This window comes from Oncorhynchus masou, chromosome 29 (genome assembly GCF_036934945.1).
Source record: "Oncorhynchus masou masou isolate Uvic2021 chromosome 29, UVic_Omas_1.1, whole genome shotgun sequence".
Lineage (NCBI taxonomy): Eukaryota > Metazoa > Chordata > Actinopteri > Salmoniformes > Salmonidae > Oncorhynchus > Oncorhynchus masou.
This window is the reverse complement of record NC_088240.1, coordinates 12,107,640-12,124,952: the sequence shown is the minus strand read 5'-3', so window position 1 is coordinate 12,124,952 and position 17,313 is coordinate 12,107,640. Positions and strand designations below refer to the sequence as shown.

Genomic DNA, 17,313 nt, shown 5'->3' with positions numbered 1-17,313 from the left:
GATAGAGTTATGGTCAGATTTTCCAAATGGAGGGTAAGGAAAGCTTTGTATGCATCTCTGTGTGTGGAGTAAAGGTGATTTAGGGTTTATTTGCCTCGTTGCACAGGTGACATGCTAGTAAAAATTCGCTAAGACAGATTTCAGTTTTCCTGCATTAAAATCACCGGCCGCTAGAAGGGCCGCCTCAAGATGAGTATTTTCTTGTTTGCTTATGGCCCTATACAGATCGTTGAGTGTGGTCTTAGTGCCAGCATCGGTTTGTGGTGGTAAATAGACCGTTACAAAAAAATATAGACGAAAACTTGGTCAACAGTATGGTCTACAACTTATCGAGACTTCCTTAATATTAGAGATCGCCAACCAGCTGTTCACAAAAGAGACACACACCTCCCCCCTTGAGCTTACTGCCGTTCTGTTAACAAAGAGACACACACCTCCCCCCTTGAGCTTACTGCCGTTCTGTTAACAAAGAGACACACACCTCCCCCCTTGAGCTTACTGCCGTTCTGTTAACAAAGAGACACACACCTCCCCCCTTGAGCTTACTGCCGTTCTGTTAACAAAGATACACACACCTCCCCCCTTGAGCTTACTGCCGTTCTGTTAACAAAGAGACACACACCTCCCCCTTGAGCTTACTGCCGTTCTGTTAACAAAGAGACACACACCTCCCCCCTTGAGCTTACTGCCGTTCTGTTAACAAAGAGACACACACCTCCCCCTTGAGCTTACTGCCGTTCTGTTAACAAAGAGACACACACCTCCCCCTTGAGCTTACTGCCGTTCTGTTAACAAAGAGACACACACCTCCCCCTTGAGCTTACTGCCGTTCTGTTAACAAAGAGACACACACCTCCCCCCTTGAGCTTACTGCCGTTCTGTTAACAAAGAGACACACACCTCCCCCCTTGAGCTTACTGCCGGTCTGTTAACAAAGAGACACACACCTCCCCCTTGAGCTTACTGCCGTTCTGTTAACAAAGAGACACACACCTCCCCCCTTGAGCTTACTGCCGTTCTGTTAACAAAGAGACACACACCTCCCCCCTTGAGCTTACTGCCGGTATGTTAACAAAGAGACACACACCTCCCCACTTGAGCTTTACCCGACGCTGGTGCTCTGTCCTGACGGTCCATAGAAAAAAACAGCTAAATGTGATTTATGCATGTCCTCTGGGATAAGGGCCTTGTCCGGGGTTAGCAGTATGTTGTGTTCCGCCGACTCGTTGAAGTAGAAATCTTAATCCAAATGGAGCTTAGTTAACGCTGTTCTGATGTCCAGAAGCTCTTTTCAGTCATAGACAATGATGTCCGAAACATTATGCTCCAAAAAAAAAGCAGCAGCAGTTTACTGTGAATGTGATCTCCACAAACGCGGGAACATTGCCTTTAAAAGCTGTATTGTCGACAACCCACACAGAAACAAATTGAATCCCGGCATAACTGTGTCTTATTAAAGAGGCAGAAAATGCTCCTTGCTTTTCTCTGATGTAGATATTTTTCATAGCATCAGTGAGAGGAGTCTACTACTTCAGATTCACTGCCATGGGTCATCTTACTCATATATATATATATATACCTAAACCATAATGACCAGAGAATTATAAACAATGAGGAATACATTCACCACCACGGCTATTTCAGCTATTATGTCTAATGTATTGACTTTGCAACTGGAGGACGGAGATGTGGTCTACATGAGTCTCCCCTCAGGCAGGATGCTCTACGATACTTCTAGTGACCACGACACCTTCAGTGGCTTCCTGCTCTTCCCAATGTGAAGAGAACACCACCAATACTGTAAAGAACTCAGCGTAATGAACTCAATGCTGTCAACAGGCCGAAACATTTCAAACCAATAAATGTGCGGGCATCCTTAAGAAACTACACTAGTCTTACCCGAGTCTCAAAGAACTTCTCCAGGACCTGTAGCTCCTCCTGTGACCAGGGACCGGTGTTCTCGGGGGTTACTTGGAGCTGCAGGGTCTGGTAGGTCTTTGGGTTGAGTGCCACTCGACACTTCAACACCTCTGTCTTGAACATGATCACACCAGGCTCGTTTGAGTTCACAATAGACAGCTGGAGAGAGGGAGGAGGGGAGGAGAGAGAGAGAAGGATTATTATAATAGAAGAAAAAAAAAGAAGTAAAAATAGAAAGATTGTTCCACATTAGCTCTACAAAGTACCATCATCTACATGGTATTTTCAAAAGATCACATTTTAATAGGGGAAGGAAACTAGCCTCTATCTACAAATGCTTGGGCTGAAGGTTCAAGAGATTGAAGGCTGGGGAAAAGCAGTGGGTGAAGGAACAGCCCAGCAGAGAGCTTCTACCAAGGAGTTAGACAGAGATGAAGTAATTAGAATAGGGCTGGGCGCTACGGCCTAAAAATCATATCTCGATGTTTTCAAACGATATATCTCAATTTAAAAATAAAAAGTTCTCTAAATAAGCATTATTGTACAATTAAATGTTAAAATACACTGCATTTCAAACAGACAGCAATAATCAAATTAATTCAGGGCTTGTGAAGTTATACCTAATCTAAATATAAGCCTTCCACAACCATAAAACTCACTAATAATGTAATTATTATCAAAATAATTTAACCTGATATTTTTGCCACATGCGACTAACTGAGCATTCATTTTTTCAGAAACAATGTTACTTTATTAAACTCTCGTTTTAGTAGTGTCTACTCTGCGCACATTTTGAGTAGTTGAGACATAAAAAGGGTATTGCTAGACAAGGTTAACTTCCCCTCTACTACAGTACAATAATGTCTCAATGTGTTTTGGTGTCAATATCACCGATTCTGTAGGACCAAACCTCAAATGCAAAAAGCGAGTTGAAACCGCTTGTCAGAACTCTGTTGGCGTGAGAGGCAGGGGGAGGGGCTTGGTGTGTGTGTGTAGAACATAGAAAAAGAGGCGAACTTAAATTGGCCCAAAAATCAAGCCAATGCGTTTCTATGGGTTTATTTTGAACCTAAGCTTGTCGACCTGCCTTCACGCCTTTGGGACAACAACTCACAGTGTTAGTGCAGAGATTTGCATCTTGTCATTTATACAGATCTCTGGTTTAAATGGGAAGGTGAACACAACACAGAGGAGCGAAGGAGACGAGACCAAAACTACAACATGAATTCAAAACACTCATAACAACGAAAAATAACAAAACTTTGATTCTTGTGATTCAGGCATTTGGAATACCGCGCAAAAACATATATTCAAGTGAATTTGATATATCGCCCATCCCTAGAGCTGGCTAAATCAGGCTTCATTTGACAGTGACATGAAGAAATGGGATGAGAGAGAGATAGCTAAGCTGAGGAGAGATGGGATAGGAACAGATGTTTGAAGACAGTGGTAACACTCACGTTAGCCTCCAGCTGGATGAGATAGAGAGAGATGGAGGGATGAGATGGAGGGATTAAATGGAGAGAGGGAAAGAAGATGTGAGAAGGACAGAAATACTTGTTTTTTTAAGCCAGAGGTTGAGTGGGTGAGTGAGAAAGGGAAAGAGGAGAGAAAGACAGATGGACTAAACTCAGAGATGAGTGGACCGCAGATCACCACTCACGTTGGGCTCCAGCTGGATGATCCTCTGCAGGTGGCGTCTCATGATAACCGAACCCAGGAAGCGCTCCAGCGGAGAGCAGAGGTAACTTCCTGCCAGGCCCGGAACCAGGCAGGGGGTGGGCGAGGGCAGCAGCAGCACATGCAAGGCATTGTGGGTGAGGATGGTGGGGATGGAGGCAGCCCAGGAGCGCTGAGGTAGCTTACGGGGCGGGGGCATACTGCTGGGCATGGACCCGGAACCTGGAGAGGGAGACACATAAACAAGACATTTTTTAAAGACGTCTTTTCTTTTCTTTTTATACACATTCATGAAGATGTCTTAACATCTTCAACCTTTGGAAAACAGATCTGATTTCAGTGGATTGTCATTCAGGGAGCAGGGTTTCCGTTAGCCGGTAATAGCCAGCTTTTGCCCAGATTTTTGTTGTTGTTGAAAAGCTGATAAATGAAATTGGTGCCGGCCGGAGTCGGAAGTTGGATAACCGCTAAAAAATATTTTTCCGAGTCAGATAGTTTTTTCCCCCAGTTCCCAGTTGACTTGAACGCACTGAAGTCGGACATTTCCGTGTTGTTCATCAGCGTGTCAAACGCTACTTTGCAATGAGCTGAAGGCAGTAGGCTATGCCTACTTAATTGTTTAAAACCTGAACATTTTAAAACATATGAGGCATGTCTTATCTTGCTTCAAAGTAGCCTTAGAAATGTACAATGAGAGGAGATCTAACACATATTTGAATCTCTGTCACTGTTTGTGTGACAGGTGCCCTTTTTACACTGTGGTTTCTTGCCAGTTGCATTATGGAATAAACATTCACTTCAAGGCCTACTGCCTTGTGCGAATTGCTGCGCTAATGTGAACAAATTACAGGTTTTTGGACCTGACGAAGATGCGTTTTCGGATCAAAACGTTGTCAATAAAGAGGCAAACTGGGAATTTAACAGTGTGAGGGCCTTCGTGTTCTTTACTAAGAAATAATAGGTTTATCAACATTTTAAGCTAAACGTTCAGATCTTTTGCATCACTCATGTAGACTAGGATTACAGGTTATATGAATTTGGGATCTATCTTCTCACAACTGTCCCAGAGTCTGTTTGGAATAGGGTATTTCTTCCTCGACAAGCTGACCAATAAAATAGCTAGCCAAAAATGTTCTACTATAGTGGATTGACAAAGGTTAGTGATTTTGCTGTTCGTTACCCGTCTTGTTGGTTGAGCAAAGGTAAATGTGGACACTTATTCTAACATGTTCAAAGTGCACATCAGAATTCACTAAGAAGGACCGCTTATCATTGCATCCTCAACTTGCATGTTCTGTTCATATGAATTACCATATTGTAAATGTGCTGTCATTCTGAGAACTGTGGGTGGATGCCCTAATCAGGTTACGCACCCAATGCATTATTGGTCCGCTAAATTTCCCAAATGTCCAGTAAAATAAATTGTTGTAGGTCAAATGTCCGTCGCCAATCCAGTCAGAGAGTCATGTATGGGGATGTAGAGAGTTTCTACTGTGTGTGTGTGTGTGGTACTCACTGGAGCCGGCGCGCGGGGAGTGTGAGGCGTCGGGGATGGGAGAGTGGAGTGAGGGGTTTCCAGGGGACATGCCGTGGATGCGAGCCCCAGGAGAGGGTCCTGAGACTTGGGGAGAGCCTGGCCACTGGCCCCTCTGGTTGGGAGATACCATAGCATAGGGGGAGCTGGGGTCCAGAGCACCTGGGAAATATACAGACAGATATTCTAAACCTTAGTCTTTTTCACTCACATCATCGTCGACATCAATACAGTCCCCACTGATATTATCAGTCATCATCATCCTCAACATAATCACAGCAATAATAATCAATAACTGTCATGAACCTATTTGTTTACTCAGACATGAACCAAGACGCACAAAAACACACATATACACAGACTGTCACATTCTCAAACACTTCCATTACTCCCCAATTAACACTCTCCACTGTTAAACCACCACTGTGTGCCCACTGCCCAGTAAAGCTTGGGTTCAACTTCTCAACCACCTGAACAGACTAAACAGGTGTCAGAATTATCCAAGGGACCGGTGAGCAACAGCACAGGGACCAGTGCAAGTCCAAGGGCTAGAGGTTGGAAACACTGATCGATGTGCCCAGAAAGTTCACCAGTCAGCCACCCAGCCTGCCAGACAGCAAGCTAGCCTGCCAGGCCATATACAGCCCTGCCCGCCTACAGACCATGTGTCACTCAACCTGCACCATGGACCGCCTATGGTTGTACTCCTCTACCCCAGCCCAGTCCCCTCCTCTACACCAACCCAGTCCACATCTACCCCAACCCAACCCCCTCCTCTACCCCAGCCCAGTCCCTTCCTCTACACCAGCCCCCTCCTCTACCCCAGCCCAGTCCCCTCCTCTACACCAACCCAGTCCACATCTACACCAACCCAACCCCCTCCTGTACCCCGGCCCAGTCCCCTCTACACCAACCCAGTCCACACATCTACCCCAGCCCAGTCCCCCTCCTCTACCCCAGACCAGTCCCCTCCTCTACCCCAGACCAGTCCCCTCCTCTACCCCAGCCCAGTCCCCCCCTCTACCCCAGCCCAGTCCCCCTCCTCTACCCCAGCCCAGTCCCCCTCCTCTACCCCAGCCCAGTCCCCCTCCTCTACCCCAGACCAGTCCCCTCCTCTACCCCAGACCAGTCCCCTCCTCTACCCCAGACCAGTCCCCTCCTCTACCCCAGACCAGTCCCCTCCTCTACCCCAGACCAGTCCCCCTCCTCTACCCCAGCCCAGTCCCCTCCTCTACCTCTACCCCAGACCAGTCCCCTCTACACATTCCTAATATTGCCCTCAGAACAGCCTCAATTCTTCGAGACATGGCTCTACAAGGTGTCAAAAGCATTTCACAAGGATGCTGGCCCATGACTCCAATGCTTCCCTATGGCTGGATGTCAGAGGGGGAGCTCAATGCTCCGCTAGTAGAGCCCAACAAATGGGTAGTCCCTGTGCGCACACACACACACAAACTGACCAAAAAGGCAAGTCAGACACACTCACATACACTGCTCAAAAAAATAAAGGGAACACTTAAACAACACATTGTAACTCCAAGTCAATCACACTTTTGTGAAATCAAACTGTCCACTTAGGAAGCAACACCGATTGACAATACATTTCACATGCTGTTGTACAAATGGAATAGACAACAGGTGGAAATTATAGGCAATTAGCAAGACACCCCCAATAAAGGAGTGGTTCTGCAGGTGATAACCACAGACCACTTCTCAGTTCAAATGCTTCCTGGCTGATGTTTTGGTCACTTTTGAATGCTGACGGTGCTTTCACTCTAGTGGTAGCATGAGACGGAGTCTACAACCCACACAAGTGGCTCAGGTAGTGCAGCACATCCAGGATGGCACATCAATGCAAGCTGTGGCAAGAAGGTTTGCTGTGTCTGTCAGCGTAGTGTCCAGAGCATGGAAGCGCTACCAGGAGACAGGCCAGTACATCAGGAGACGTGGAGGAGGCCGTAGGAGGGCAACAACCCAGCAGCAGGACCGCTACCTCCGCCTTTGTGCAAGGAGGAGCAGGAGGAGCACTGCCAGAGCCCTGCAAAATGACCTCCAGCAGGCCACAAATGTGCAAGTGTCTGCTCAAACGGTCAGAAACAGACTCCATGAGGGTGGTATGAGGGCCCGACGTCCACAGGTGGGGGTTGTGCTTACAGCCCAACACCGTGCAGGATGTTTGGCATTTGCCAGAGAACACCAAGATTGGCAAATTCGCCACTGGCGCCCTGTGCTCTTCACAGATGAAAGCAGGTTGACACTGAGCACGTGACAGACGTGACAGTCTGGATACGCCGTGGAGAAAGTTCTGCTGCCTGCAACATCCTCCAGCATGACCTGTTTGGCGGTGGGTCAGTCATGGTGTGGGGTGGAGACCATCCGCCACCTCATCAGGAGCATGCCAAGGCGTTGTAGGGAAGTCAAACAGGCATGTGGAGGCCACACACACTCCTGAGCCACATTTTGACTTGTTTTAAGGACATCACATCAAAGTTGGATCAGCCTGTAGTGTGGTTTTCCACTTTAATTTTGAGTGTGACTCCAAATCCAGACCTCCATGGGCTGATAAATTTGATTGATAATTTTTGAGCACATTCAACTATGTAAAGAAAAAAGTATTTAATAAGAATATTTCATTCATTCAGATCTAGGATGTGTTATTTTAGTGTTCCCTTTATTTTTTTGAGCAGTGTACATCCATTCATACACACACTGACCCATACACAGACAAGCAAACACACACATACACACACACACACCTATAAGCAGGAGAACACACAAGCTAAGTTGGACAGCAGATGCAGGCTCTAGGGCTGAGATGGGTGAGCAGGACTGGATAACGCTTCCTCCCTTCTGGGCTCAACTCTCTCACACAGTTTGCCATTCAGCATGTGCATGACCGCAGTGTAAGGACGAACACACACACGGAGTGATATCACTTAGCAGGGACCCGTGAGCATTTGGTTTCTTTACTCTGTTCTGTTAAGGGATGCCAAGCACACATGGCACAAACAGGGGACACACCGGCACAACCACACCATCCCATCTCACCTGGGGACTGTGTGGGCACGTTGGGATGGTAAGGGGTGGGAGGGGAGGTTAAGGGAGGGTACACTCCACCAGGACCCGCTCTCATTGGCTGTTGTTGCTGCTGGGCCTGTAATTGGCTCATAAAGGTGTCCATCATGTCGCCTCCCACCGGTGAGGGCGGGTTGTCGTCTTCATTGACGGAGCGTCGCCGAGCGTCCTGGTTACTGTCAACAAACATGTTGAGGAACGTCTGGTAGAGAGAGAGAAGGGGGAACAGAAAGAAAGAAAGAAAGAAAGACACAGAGAGAGATAAAGTTATAATTGAACTCAACATCAGATATTTTCATACAACTGAATCTTGACACTTTCAAATTCCTAAAACAAATTATCCCCACCCTCCAAGCCCTCTCCTCTCTCCCGTACCTTCAGCCCTGGAGCGGGGTAGAAGCCTTCCACAATCTTGGTGTTGTCGAAGAGGCTGTAGGCCCCGTCTCTTATGGCCACCACCCCGCGGCTGCGGCAGTAGATGTCGATGCAGTACATGTTGCGGAAGGCCAGGCGGATGTGTGTGGCTGACTGGGGAAGGATGGAGAAACACTGATAGGCCGTGTTAGTGCGCTGGGTCAGCCCCAGCATGGGCACCGTGGGCAGCTTGTTGATGGCATTCAGAGGGGCCTGGGTATCTGACAGCACCTGGTGAGGGAGGGAGGGAGTGAGTGAGTGAAAAGAGAAGTTAGATAATTCATAGAAAACAAATGTAATGGAATTCAGGCCCTTTTGGTAGACGGCCCGGCCCCTGTATAGTTAGGTTGAGCGTGTGGCCGGTCCTGCCCCTGTATAGTTAGGTTGAGCGTGTGGACGTGCAGTACCTGTAGAAGCGGGACCACAGTAGGGGTCTTGTTGAACATCTCCTGTAGTTGATGCAGTATAATGTTGTGACAGTTACTACAGCCTGAGTTAGGGCCTACTGTTCCTAGAGAGAGATGGAACCTCTGGCTGCTACTGTTCCACTGGATGGTCACCTAGAGGAGAGAGGAGGGGGAGAGAGAGGAGAGAGAGAAGGAATGAGAGAGGCCAAGCGTCTCAGAGGTCGGCATGCCCGATTAATTAGGACCCATTTCAAGTTTTCATAACCATCGGTAATCAGCCTTTTGGACGCTGATTATGGCCGATTACATTGCAATCCATGAGGAGACTGCATGGCAGACTGACCACCTGTTAAGCGAGTTCAGCATCAAAAGGTCCTTGTGGCTGCAAGCAGCCAAGGTAAGTTGCTAGCGAGCATAAAACTTGTCTTATGAAAAAACAATCAATCAATCTTCACTAGTTAACTACATATGGTTGATGATATTACTAGGTTAACTAGCTTGTTCTGCGTTGCAAATAAGCAATGCAGTGCCTGTTATTATATCATCGAATCACAGACTACTTCAACTTCGCCAAACGGGTGATGATTTAACAAAAGCGCATTCGCAGAGAAAGCACAATCGTTGCAGTAAATGTACCTAACCATAAACATCAATGCCTTTCTTAAAATCAATACACAAGTATATTTTTTTTTAAACCTGCATATGTAGAAATTCATGTTAGCAGGCAATATTAACTATGGAAATTGTGTCACTTGTCTTGCGTTCAGTGAAATCAGAGCCAGGGTATATGCAGCAGTTTGGGCTCGTTGCCAACTGTTGAAAGGCCTTTTATTCCTAACAATGACAATAATTAATTTGCCAGAATTTTACATAATTATGACATAACATTGAAGGTTGTGCAATGTGAAAGCAATATTTTGACTTATGGATGCCACCCGTTCGATAAAATACGGAACGGTTCCGCATTTCACTGAAAGAATAAATGTTTTGTTTTCGAAATTAGTTTCCAGATTTGACCATATTAATTTAAAAAAGCCACATATTTCTGTGTGTTTGTTATATTAAAATTAAGTTTATGATTTGATACTTGATAGAGCAGTCTGACTGAGCGGTGGTAAGCAGCAGCAGGCTCGTAAGCATTCATTCAAACGGCACTTTACTGTGTTTGCCAGCAGCTCTTAGCAATGCTTAAAGCACAGCGCTGTTTATGACTTCAAGCCTATCAACTCCCGAGATTAGGCTGGCAATAATAAAGTGCCTATAAGAACATCCAATAGTCAAAGGTATATGAAATACAAATGGTATAGAGAGAAATAGTCCTATAATAACAACCTAAAACTTCTTAACTGGGAATATTGAAGACTCATGTTAAAAAGGAACCACCAGCTTTCATATGTTCTGAGCAAGGAAACTTATACGTTAGCTTTTTTTTTTACATGGCACATATTTCACTTTTACTTTCTTCTCGAACACTGCGTTTTTGCATTATTTAAACCAAATTGAACATGTTTCATTAATTATTTGAGATTAAATTGATTTGATTTATGTATTAAGTTAAAATAAGTTCATTGTTCATTCAGTATTCTTGTAATTGTCATTTATTATACATATGTTGCTTGCTGTTTGTAAAAAGTACTGTATGAATAAATGTGATGGATTGAGACTAGAGGTCGACCGATTATGATTTTTCAACGCCGATACCGATTATTGGAGGACCAAAAAAATACATTTAAATAAAATAGAATTTGGCAGATTAATCAGTATCGGCTTTTTTTGGTTCTCTATGGATGTGGCACAAATTGAAACAAAAAAAAAATATGGAAACATTGAAACAATAAGAATCTTTCATAAAATTCCCCAGGAAGTCCTATTGCGTATGACCGCTAGTGGGAAATTAAGTTCTATCGAGTACAGTCATACAGTATGCTTTGACTACGGGCATCTGGAATCTCCTTGAGGCTGCCCCAACAGAAAACAACATTTAATTCACATTGGCTCCAGTGTTCCTTCCATTTGTTATGTGCATTAGAAACTCAGAACAAAAAAACAAACCTAGCTAGGTGATCACAGTTCTTCTCCTTCCTTTCTGTTTTCCCTACATTACAGGTCTCTCACTCAATTTCGATGAGCCCGCTCCCTCTATACACACTCGGGCTGCGCACCCAAGCTCCCATTAGGCCTACAGAAATAACTGCCTATAAAAACATGTCTAACGGATGGGAAAAACAACCAAAACGGTAGGCAACCTACACTCCTTGCAAAATCACAACGCCTTATCACAAATTCAGAATAGGCTGGTTGATTAGGATAATATGGGTTGAGATCACGAGCTGCAGTTGTAGAGTAATAGATGAGTGTTAGGCTTTTTTGCAAACCGCTCTAGTGTGTCATTTCGAACACTGTAGGTTACAACCCCCCATAAACCTAGTGTTCCATTTAGAATAGTGTAGGTTAAAACCCCCCATAAACCTAGTGTTCCATTTAGAATAGTGTAGGTTAAAACCCTCCATAAACCTAGTGTTCCATTTAGAATAGTGTAGGTTACAACCCCCCCATAAACCTAGTGTTCCATTTAGAATAGTGTAGGTTACAACCCCCCCATAAACCTAGTGTTCCATTTAGAATAGTGTAGGTTAAAACCCTCCATAAACCTAGTGTTCCATTTAGAATAGTGTAGGTTAAAACCCTCCATAAACCTAGTGTTCCATTTAGAATAGTGTAGGTTACAACCCTCCATAAACCTAGTGTTCCATTTAGAATAGTGTAGGTTACAACCCTCCATAAACCTAGTGTTCCATTTAGAATAGTGTAGGTTACAACCCTCCATAAACCTAGTGTTCCATTTAGAATAGTGTAGGTTACAACCCTCCATAAACCTAGTGTTCCATTTAGAATAGTGTAGGTTACAACCCTCCATAAACCTAGTGTTCCATTTAGAATAGTGTAGGTTACAACCCTCCCATAAACCTAGTGTTCCATTTAGAATAGTGTAGGTTACAACCCTCCCATAAACCTAGTGTTCCATTTAGAATAGTGTAGGTTACAACCCTCCATAAACCTAGTGTTCCATTTAGAATAGTGTAGGTTACAACCCTCCATAAACCTAGTGTTCCATTTAGAATAGTGTAGGTTACAAGCCCCCATAAACCTAGTGTTCCATTTAGAATAGTGTAGGTTACAACCCCCCATAAACCTAGGCAGGTTCCAGACTGAAATATGCAACAAAAACATTGTTTTGATAAAGGCAAATGGCATATTCATTAGTCTAGTGGCAACTTTGTTTCACACTTAACAAAAGCTGCCCAACCAAGTTTAAGCTCACTAATCAAAACACAGAGCAATAGATAAACACATGCCAGATGTGGGTATCTACTGGTTAAAAAGGGAAGAACTGTAGCGTTCTAGTGATGTTAACTGTATGTCTTCACTCCTATTATAAAAGACAATAACAGCTGTTGAAACAGTTGAAGTTGGAGTAAACAGTTCAATTGATAAGTTGCATCTGTTTCAGTAGCGCGAGTCAAATCACATTTTATTTGTCACATGCGCCGAATACAACAGGTGTAGACCTTACAGTGAAATGCTTACTTACAAGCCCTTAACCAACAATGCAGTTAAGAAAAAAAAAAAGTGTTTAGTAATTTATTTTTTATAACAAATAATTAAAGAGCAGCAGGAAATGTGCAGCTCAAATGGCTCTTGCAATCCTTCGTTTAGCAAATGACCTCAAGTAGGCTATTGATACCGGCTGCACATCAACTACAATCATTTCTGTAATCAGCTTCCTCCCCCAACTGTGAACGACAATGATGTGCGGAGTGATTTATATTCGTGGTAAATAATTTGAGATGCATAACCCCTCTTACTAACATTACAGCCTATTTAATAAATTAAAATGTTTCCCTTTATGATGATGATGATGGGAAACTGTTAGTGGTAATTTTGTGAGAAAACATTTGTTTTTTGTTTTCGGATTTTTTTCCATACGTTAACAATTAAATTTAGTTGAAAACATTCACACCCCTACGAGGCACCATACACTTGCTAGTTGGGAAGGAACCTAGCAAAGGGCTAGAGTTCAGACAGGACATTAGGGTAATGTTACTCACTGAGCTGCCCTTGGTGCTGCCGTAACACAGAACCAGTTTGCGGTAGTTATACAGCCGGATTTCACTAAACAGACTCAGGTAGGACGGCATCTCTAAGAGAGGAGACAATACATAAGCACACAGTCAATACAAATGGTCATCAATACAAATGGTCATAAATACAAATGGTCATGCGTTACTTATCTTTTAGCTGTATGAGTAGAAGATTCATTCCCCGCTCTCGTACCACAAATGTTTGCACGCATGCACGCACACACACACCTGCTAGTGATCGTGAGAACACCAGGACACACTGGTAGAGCTGGTTGATGGAGATCCAGTCGTTGAGGAACATCTCCACCACCTTCCTCCCTCCCACAGGCTCAGACAGAGGATTCTCATAGGTCAGATACACATGGCGTGTAGAGGCTGGACACACACACAGAACAGGGAGAGATAAGGGAACAGTTTGGGTAGAGTGTGTGTGTGTGTGTGTGTGTGTGTGTGTGTGTGTGTGTACACACATGTATGTTTGTGTGTTTTTTGGGTGTCCATATGCGTGCGTTTCTGTGTACCTTGCTCTTTGCTGTGTGTGCTGTTGAGTGGGCAGTTGGTCAGAATTAGTTCTGCCACCCATGTGCGGTTGTTCCGGCCCTGCAGACGGAAGGTGCAATCCAGTAGAGAGCGCTCCAAAGCCAGACTAGTCTCCTCCCCTACGCCCTTACTGGAAGGGATCCTAGGGAGGGGGACAGGACCACATGGGGTCAGGTACATAGTGCATACTTTACTGAAATAAAGGGTACAAATCCATCATCTTTATCTATCATCTTTGTTTTGGGTGCATGTTATTGCGATGCGAGAAAGTTTCAGTTTAAATCAGTAGAACCAAAATCATATTAGCATTATCTCTAAAATTCCCATTGACTTCCATATTATTAGGCAGGGCCACTGACATCTGGATTTGCAAGGTATCCTGGGATGTGGAGTCTTACTTGAGGATGCGGATGGCGTGGCTGCAGCCGTCTCCTTCCACCTGCACACCCTGGTGGGGAATCTCCATCTGAGATAACTAGAGAGAGAGAGGAGAGAGACATGTTTAGACAAGAAGAGGAATGGAGGGAATAGAGGGAGAGATGAGAAGAGGATGAGAGATGTGAGAAAGAGAGCAGGAGGGATGGATGAGGAGAGGGATGATGAAGAAAGACATCGACGGTGGAAAGGGAGTGGTGGAAAAGTAAAAACTGAGGAAGAGAGTTGTAAGATGTAGAGAAGAGAGAGAAAAAAGGGTATACTCCCGCCATCCATACCTCCACTCTGAGGCCTATGAAGGGCATGTTGGTATCACACATGGCCACTAGGTGAGCCAGCTCCTTGTTGAAGGCAGACATCTCCCCCGAGCGCTTGGGCTTCTTGGGCTCCAGAGCTCCCTGGTCTCCTGATAACTGGAGGACAGAGAAGAGAGAGAGGATATGAAAACACTGAGATCATTTATAACATGTTCTCTGAAAATATCAAGGTTTATATGTACAGTACCAGTCAAAAGTTTGGACACAACTATTCATTCAAGGGTTTTTCTTTATTTTTTTTATACAATTTTCTACATTGTAGAATAATAGTGAAGACATCAAAACTATGAAATAACACATATGGAATCATGTACAATAGTAACCAAAAAAGGGATAAATAAATTAAAATATATTTTAGATTTGAGAATCTTCAAAGTAGCCACCCTTTGCCATGATGACAGCTTTGCAAACTCTTGGCATTCTCTCAACCAGCTTCATGAGGAAGTCACTTGGAATCCATTTCAATTAACAGGTGTGCCTTGTTAAAAGTTAATTTGTGGAATTTCTTTCATTTGAGCCAATCAGATGTGTTGTGACAAGGTAGTGGTGGTATACAGAAGTAGCCCTATTTCATAAAAGACCAAGTCCATATTATGTTAAGAACAGCTCAAATAAGCAAAGAGAAATGACAGTCCATCATTACTGTAAAGACATGAAGGTCAGTCAACTCGGAACAATTCTAGAACTTTGAAAGTTTCAAGTGCAGTCACGAACACAATCAAGTGCTATGATGAAACTGGCTCTCATGAGGACCGCCACAGAAAAGGAAGACCCAGACTTACCTCTGCTGCAGAGGATAAGTTTATTAGAGTTACCAGCCTCAGAAATCGTCAATTCAGATTGCACCTCAGATTGCAGTCCAAATAAATGCTTCGCAGAGTTCAAGTAACAGACATCGCAACATCAACTGTTCAGAGGAGACTGCGTAAATCAGGCCTTCATGGTCAAATTGCTGCAAAAAAAAAACACTACTAAAGGACACCAATAAGAAGAAGAGACTTGCTTGGGCCAAGACACACGAGCAATGGACATTAGACCAGTGGAAATCTGTCCTTTGGTCTGATGAGTACAAATTTGAGATTTTTGGTTCTAACCTCCATGTCTTTGTGAGACGCAGAGTAGGTGAACGGATGATCTCCGCATGTGTGGTTCCCACCGTGAAGCATGGAGGAAGAGGTATGATGGCGTGGGAGTGCTTTTCTGGGGACACTGTCTGTGATTTATTTAGAATTCAAGGCACACTTAACCAGCATGGCTACCACAGTATTCTGCAGCGATACGCCATCCCATCTGGTTTGCGCTTAGTGGAACTATCATTTGTTTTTCAACAGGACAATGAACCAACACACCTCCAAGCTGTGTACGGGTTAATTAACCAAGGAAGAGAGTGATGGGTGCTGCATCAGATGATCTGGCCTCCACGATCACCTGACCTCAACCCAATTGAGATAGTTTAGGATGAGTTGGACCACAGAGTAAAGGAAAAGCAGCCAACAAGTGCTCAGCATGTGGGAACTCCTTCAAGACTGTTGGAAAAGCATTCCAGGTGACTACCTCATGAAGCTGGTTGAGACAATGCCAAGAGTGTGTAAAGTTGTCATCAAGTCAAAGGGTGGCGACTTTGAAGAATCTAAAATATATTTTGATTTGTTAAAACACTTTTTGGTTACTACATGATTCCATGTGTTATTTCATTGTTTTGAAGTCTTCACTTTTATTCTGCAATGTATAAAACTGTAAATAAAAAAAACTTTAATGTGTAGGTGTGTCCAAACTTTTGACTGGTACTGTAAGGATTTTTCCTCGGTTTCCTCCTTTTAGGATATGGTTTCAAATGAGCTATATCTTAAATCATTGCCACCAATACAAGCATTTCTGCAATCCATTCCTACTTTTCTCTTAGCTCCCGGGCGGGCCCCTTGGCCAGCGGAATTGTCCAGGACGAGCTGTTCCAGGTTCGGCTTGAACTGCTGCAGGAGCTGGGCGCATGGAGGTCCCTCCTCACCTTCCAACTGGGACACAGACAGGAAGGAGTACTTGTAATGTAGCTCCGTGGGACAGCCAGGCATATCCAGCATCTCTACCACCTAGGGAGGGAGGGAAAGATGGACAGGTGAAAAAGCAGGGAGAGCGGGGAAGGAGAAACAAATAAAATAGTGGGAAAGTTGTGCATGATTAATGTACTAATACATACATATATATACATAGATATATATATATATATATATATGTGTATATCTATCTCATTGTACATTTTCTTGTGTTTGCTACAAATACATAGTTTTTTGATGACCAGTAATAGGCATAAGGCGTGAGGGGCTTACAATGTAATACTGTGGTAGGCGGGTAAGCCGGATGAAGAGCCTGTGTTTTGATAGGCTGCTGGCAGGGTGGGAAGCAGAGTTGGAGAGGTGTAGTATGTCTGTGCAGATAGTGGGGAGGTGTTTCACAGACTGTCTACACCTCTGCTCTCCTAACCAAAACCTGGAGGGAGGGAGTAGAGTAGAGAGAGGTATGGGGGAGAAGAGAGGGGTGGGGGAAACATTAGTAAACAGAAATGTGACATTGTCCAAACAGACCATTTACTGGACAGATTAAATTATCAAAGAACTAGAATCCCAGAACATTTAATTAAATGCAATACCCGTTCTAGTAATTATATTTCTATGCATATCACACTATGACAGGGCAGTGCTTACAGGTGAATTCACATAGAAATGTGTGTTATTGACCGGTCATTATCATTGAAAGCAAATCTAAGAACCTCTAAATATGTGCTATGTGCGCTATTTCTATGCTTCCCATTCTCAAGTTTCCTTTTTGCGACTTTTACTTTTGTACACCAGCTT

At 44.1% G+C, this 17,313-nt stretch overlaps 1 protein-coding gene across 1 annotated transcript in view; it reads right to left on the bottom strand.

Moving 5' to 3' along the window:
* LOC135518990 (mediator of RNA polymerase II transcription subunit 14-like) overlaps positions 1-17,313 on the bottom strand; it is a 43,544-nt gene that overhangs the window by 12,758 nt on the left and 13,473 nt on the right. Inside the window, exons 13-25 of the mRNA XM_064944010.1 lie at positions 16,789-16,948; positions 16,357-16,551; positions 14,426-14,560; positions 14,111-14,187; positions 13,694-13,854; positions 13,401-13,547; positions 13,140-13,231; positions 9,031-9,183; positions 8,585-8,854; positions 8,183-8,411; positions 5,117-5,296; positions 3,584-3,822; positions 1,900-2,079 (exon numbers count right to left, since the gene is read on the bottom strand). Coding sequence (XP_064800082.1) covers positions 1,900-2,079; positions 3,584-3,822; positions 5,117-5,296; positions 8,183-8,411; positions 8,585-8,854; positions 9,031-9,183; positions 13,140-13,231; positions 13,401-13,547; positions 13,694-13,854; positions 14,111-14,187; positions 14,426-14,560; positions 16,357-16,551; positions 16,789-16,948 — 2,218 coding nt within the window. The remainder of the gene's footprint in view (positions 1-1,899; positions 2,080-3,583; positions 3,823-5,116; positions 5,297-8,182; positions 8,412-8,584; positions 8,855-9,030; positions 9,184-13,139; positions 13,232-13,400; positions 13,548-13,693; positions 13,855-14,110; positions 14,188-14,425; positions 14,561-16,356; positions 16,552-16,788; positions 16,949-17,313) is intronic.